This window comes from Atta colombica, unplaced genomic scaffold (genome assembly GCF_001594045.1).
Source record: "Atta colombica isolate Treedump-2 unplaced genomic scaffold, Acol1.0 scaffold155, whole genome shotgun sequence".
NCBI lineage: Eukaryota > Metazoa > Arthropoda > Insecta > Hymenoptera > Formicidae > Atta > Atta colombica.
The window spans coordinates 1,617,869-1,623,748 of NW_017259245.1; the positions used below are offsets into that span (position 1 = coordinate 1,617,869).

At 25.2% G+C, this 5,880-nt stretch overlaps 2 protein-coding genes across 2 annotated transcripts in view; both read left to right on the top strand.

Moving 5' to 3' along the window:
• The window catches only part of LOC108685560 (L-threonine dehydratase catabolic TdcB-like), a 4,592-nt gene extending 2,156 nt beyond the window's left edge, over positions 1-2,436 (top strand). Inside the window, exons 4-6 of the mRNA XM_018190411.1 lie at positions 476-837; positions 1,875-2,037; positions 2,161-2,436. Coding sequence (XP_018045900.1) covers positions 476-837; positions 1,875-2,037; positions 2,161-2,436 — 801 coding nt within the window. The remainder of the gene's footprint in view (positions 1-475; positions 838-1,874; positions 2,038-2,160) is intronic.
• Positions 2,437-4,735: 2,299 nt separating this feature from the next.
• LOC108685672 (L-threonine dehydratase catabolic TdcB-like) overlaps positions 4,736-5,880 on the top strand; it is a 3,070-nt gene continuing 1,925 nt past the window's right edge. The window contains exons 1-2 of the mRNA XM_018190567.1: positions 4,736-4,975; positions 5,431-5,553. Of these exons, the coding sequence (XP_018046056.1) occupies positions 4,736-4,975; positions 5,431-5,553 (363 nt within the window). The remainder of the gene's footprint in view (positions 4,976-5,430; positions 5,554-5,880) is intronic.

Consider the following 5,880-nt stretch of genomic DNA (forward strand, 5'->3'; position numbering starts at 1 on the left):
ATCAAATAATAACTATAATTAATAAATATAAATCAAAATAAATTATATATTATAGATATTTGCTACAACATAATCGAAAAATTGTTATTTTTTACTTACTTGTAAAAAAGAAATGGGAACATATATAATAGAAAAAACGTACTTTTATCGCTTTACAACCAGTTATTGCATCAAAATTGTAAAATTTCAAATCTTAAAAAATTAATGTTAGAAAATTTTAATAATTCAAAATATTTGAATTCATTTTCTAAAAAATTTCGTCTTTAGTTGCATTGTGTTGTTGTTGCAAATGAACAATTTACAATTTAAGAACTATTTTAAATAATAATCTTATCGTATATTATACACATAAATTGTAGAACAAAAAAATGTTAATTTGATCCCTACATTTCTCTCTCTCTCTCTTGCAATGCAAAATATAAATAAAGAATCTTTTAAGAATATTTATTAATCGAATGTACTATGATTGCTTTAGAGCGAACGCATACTCGACAGAAGAGGTTTTAATATTTATCTGAAGAAAGAACTTTATCAAATTACCGATAGCATCAAAGCACGCGGTGTGATTTACAGTTTGCTACATCTATCAGAAGAGCAGAAATGCAAAGGTGTCGTAACAATCTCATCAGGCAGCTTTGCATTTATTATCTGTCATTGTGCACATCATAATGAAATACCGGTGACGGTAGTGATGCCATCAACAACGGCAAAAGAAAAAATCGATATATGTCGAGCGTATCTATTAGCACGAGTACTTGTTAGGGGTAATAACTTACTAGAAGCTCATCGTGCCGCTTTAGATATCGCCATAAGGGAAGACTTATTTTATCTTGACGGGTATTCTCTTTTAGCAAAATCTTATAAAAAATTCGATTGGACGCATTCTTTGCGTACTAATGCGTGTTAGAATCATCGTCTGTACAAATGTCTGTTGACACAAAGATATATTTAATATAAGTATAAAAACAGGTTAAAATATTTTTATAAAATCGGCGAATCCTTCCCGATAAGAAATTTTTCATGAATATGTATAAATATATGTATAAACATGCATAAACATGTATAAATATTCATGAATGTGTAATTATATAGGAATTATGTCCATACATGTTTATACATCTTTCTTTTGTAAAATTAATTTTTAGTATAATAGAAATGATAATAGTAATGTGGAAACATAAAAAATAATTAAAGGGATAATTTTCACATTGTTATAGAAAACAAGTTTGGAAAAATGTAAAAAAAATTGCTCATAAACATAATTCATATACATAATTTTATATATAATTATGCGTAAGTAATTTTTTCACATTTCTTCAAACTTAATTTTTTTAAATTAAATTAAAAAGTACATTAAAAAATAATTTTACAAAAGGAAAAAGAATATATGAACATGTATGGATATATTCCGTATATAATTATATATGTTTATACATATTTACACATATTCATGAATAAAAAATTTTTTACTGGATTGTTATTTTATTAAATAAAAATTTAAAAAAAAATTTTTTTAAATTAAATAAATATTTTATTAAATAAAAATATATGTTCTTTATTACTTAAAATATTTGTATGTTAATTTTTATACTCAGATTAAGTCAGTGTACAACAGCTTTAATACGCACTACTAGTGCATCTAATCGCATTCGTTATTTATATTAAGTATAAATATCTTTTTGTTAAAAAATCATATTTTCATTAATCTTATATATCTATTTTGTGTATGCTTTTAATTGTATTTCGCGAAAATTAGTTAATTTGAAGGACATTAATTAATAATTTTCTTATCATGTTTCATTATATTGCCGCAAAGAATATACTCCTTTCATTAATAATAATCTTGAGTGAATTATTTAATATTTCTTCGATAGGAATGATCATCCAAACATGCTTATTGGTCAAGCAACCTTGGGCATAGAAATCATGGAACAACAAATTGATGTGGTACTTTTGCCAACGGCAATTGAAGGTTGCGGATTAACAACAGCTATTGCAATAGCTATTAAAGGGTGCAATTCAAAAATAACAGTTATTGTAAGTTAATAGTTCTTCTATATATATATAATTTATCCATTACTGTTTCACTAATTAGTATATATTAAGAAAAAGATTGTATGCACTTAAATAAATTATTTGAATTATAATTTTAATTCTTAGGAAGTTCGTGGTACAAATACTGATTTATTCCAAGAGGTGAAAAAACAAACGGATTCACTTAAAGAATTGAATATTCCTACGAAAGAGTATATAGCATGTCCTTTAAGAAATATGCCGCATTGCGTGATCGACAGGTTTATTTCGGTAACTCCAGAATTGATTCATTCTGCATCCATACAACTGCACAAATCTGAATGTTACTATGATTGTTATGGAGCAATTGCTTTAGCTGCAATTTTATCTGGTCAGCTTGATGATCTACAGGGAAAAAGGTGACTTCTTTTATAAATTCGATTTTTTATAAATTCAATTTTTTCGAATTTATTAATTTATTAATTCCGTAGCAACGCGTTTTATAATCATAATGTATGCAATTTAAGTTTCAATTTAATAATATTTTATAAAATGACATTATGATTTTTTTGGTACGCGCTAGGATAGTAATACCTTTATACGGTAGAATGGATTTGAGTGAAGAAGATTTTACAATAGATAGATGTATCTTTAGACAACGTCATCTCGAGCTCATTTTACGCGATCTATAACTCTCTGAATTTAATTTTGAAGAAATCTGACAGAAGAAAGCTGAATTATAAAGAAAATTGTGTATCTATCATAAACAGATAAAATCAGAAATATAGAACAAGTCACACACATCATAAAGCTCGAAAAAAATTGAATCAAGGTTACGAAAAAGACGATGTTTCTAAATTGGAGATTGAATAACGAAATAATTTTATCAACAATATCCCATATCGATATATCAGATATAATATTGAAAAAAATTCAATATAATCAGATATAATATTGAAAATTTTCAATTATATCACAATAATAATGGATGTCGTATCAAAAAAACAAAAATTTTAAAATCTGCATATATTTATACATTTTTTTAAATATGTATAAACATAATTTTTTAGTATTACACAATTATTTATCAGTCTTAATGTCTAGCAAAATTGTAATCAACTAAAGGTATACTTAGCAAACAGAAGTTGAGAAGTCATCATAATGGATATGACGTACTTGTCAACTTGATCATATCAACTGGTTTTTAAATACTTGACTGTATCATTTAATTTCGTATAAATGTTAGTGTTACTTTAATCGTTTTAAAATTAGATTTGAAATATAATTCTCGAGAAAAAAATGTAAGGTATACCTCTGTGGCTGAACTTTGGAACTTAAAGTGAGATATGTATATATATATATCTGAGAGTTATTAAAAACAAGAAAGAAAATTCTAGTGCTGACTAATGGAACAGAAAGCAGATCAATAATTACATATAATTATGTAATATATAATTATATACAATTATAAAAAATTGACACATTTTATAGAGATACACCGGAGATCCGGTGTAAAAGTATCTGGTATCTAGTATTATCCAGCACTTTTTTACTATCTGACCGGATATTCAGATACCATGTGTATTCGGAAATATATTCGGTTGAAATTTTATATCATTAAATTGTTGATTGTGTAATTATATAAATAAAATTATACATAAACTATATCATATTATACAAAATATGTTATATATATAAAACATTCTAACAATAAAGTATGTCCATATATATAACATTTTTGTCCAAAATTAAACAACTGATATATATATATATGTTTCTCCAATTTGAACAAATAGTATAACTATGTACGAATAAAATAAAATGTATAATTAATAGGAAATATTGTATTCTCTTTGCATGTGATACATAATAAAGAAATGAAAGATTAATACATGTAAGAAAATAATTTTTATTAATTTCCTTTAGCGTTCCTTTATCTCTTGAACAAAAATACTAGCAATAAAAGTGTATGTATGTAGGTTATACATACATGTGTTCTAAAGAAATGAAATTAAAAAATAAAATATGTTTAAAATAAAAATATGTTTTGATTATATAAATCAGGCAATTTTTACTTTTGCATCATTATTGGCAATCAGGGATTGACACAAAAAAATAATATGATTTATTATGACACATTTTTTCATTAATTAGAGAAAAAAAAACGATGTGTATAATAAAGATATTTATAATATTTTATATCTGCAAAAATATTTTTGTCTTCATTCCTACGTCAAAGAATAATAAAAGTTATTTTTACTTAAAGAGAGAGGGAGAGATAAGTAAAATCATCTCTCAATAATTAAACAGATATTGTAAAATTTCATTAACATGTAATAAATTAAAATATGAAAAAATGTCAAAGTTTAAAGATTTTAAAAATGAAGATGATATAGATATAGAATGTAAGAGAAAAAGGAATATAAATATTTATTATTTATCGAATGTCATTGGTTGGTTGCAAAGTTTATAAAGACAAAATACATATATATCTATTCTCTTTTTCTCTCTTTTTTTCCTTTCATTTCTTCTCTTATTGCAGAAAAAGAAAACAAAAGCTTTAGAAAAGAACGAATGATACATGTATTTATTATTGACGACAATTCTTTGCGAGAAGCGACTTGTATCCAAAGACGATAAAATTGAGTTTGATATTATCTTTTAATTAGCGTGATTTGTCGGTAATTGCAAGTGATTCTCGTGCAATTTTTTAATTTTAAACATGTCGCCAAAGAAAAAAAGGCAGAAACAGAAGGAAACAGCAATGCAATCGATCGAGATAGCAATGCAATCGATGGAGACAGCAATGCAATCGATGGAGACAGCAATGCAATCGACGGAGACAGAAATGCAATCGACGGAAACAGCAATGCAATCGATGGAGACTATGCTAACGATTTCATGGAGGTTTTCTTATACCGTGGCGCGCACCTTGAAACGGCAAGACTGTAATTTCACATGGGTATAATTTTAGATTTTGACAGTCACTTAATTTTAAAGCTAAATATTCATCAATTACATATTGCAAATTGTACATAATTATATTTTTACGCGTACTATCTAAAACTTTTTTTTAGAATGAATCTCACTTTGACGAGTTAAATCTCATTTTCATAGATTGAAAATTGAGTCACTCATTTTCAATAATGGATCAATTTTTATTCTTTAGAGTGTTATTCTTTAGAGAAATTCTATTCCAAAAATTTAGAGAATATGATACAATTTCTATATTTTGAAGTTAATTGTATTAAAGAATATATAACTCTTTTTCCGATATTAATACATTATTCAATATTAATACACTAATGGTTTATTATTACATTATCCGAAGTAATAATCGCAATACGTTATTATATTGTACACTTGGAGAAATGTGAAAAAGATACATAAGTTAGTCAGTTTAATATTTTTTTGTAGAATGTAATTGAAAAGGGTTATAACAAATCAGCGCCTGGGCAAGAATATGAAATTTCATATGCCATAATCAAACAGGCGAGGACTTTTTTAAAAAGACGCATTTTGAAAACACCTTGCTTCCAGGTAATAAGTAACATTATATATAAAGTTTTTTAATTCTTAACAAAATTTTAATAAAATTAGTACGAATCAATAATCTGAAATATTTATAAATATTTCATTATGGATGCTTTGAAAGTACAATCACACAACATTGTTCACAAAATGTGTACACAAAATTGTACGATCGTATATACTGTATTTTACAAAATACAGTACGTAAATATCAATTATATACAAGTGTATATAAAAATAAGATCTATTAATTAGTGTAAAAAGTATATTTTCTTATTTTATATTAAAAAGACTTAAAATATAATTATAACTATAAATCAAAATAAATTATATATT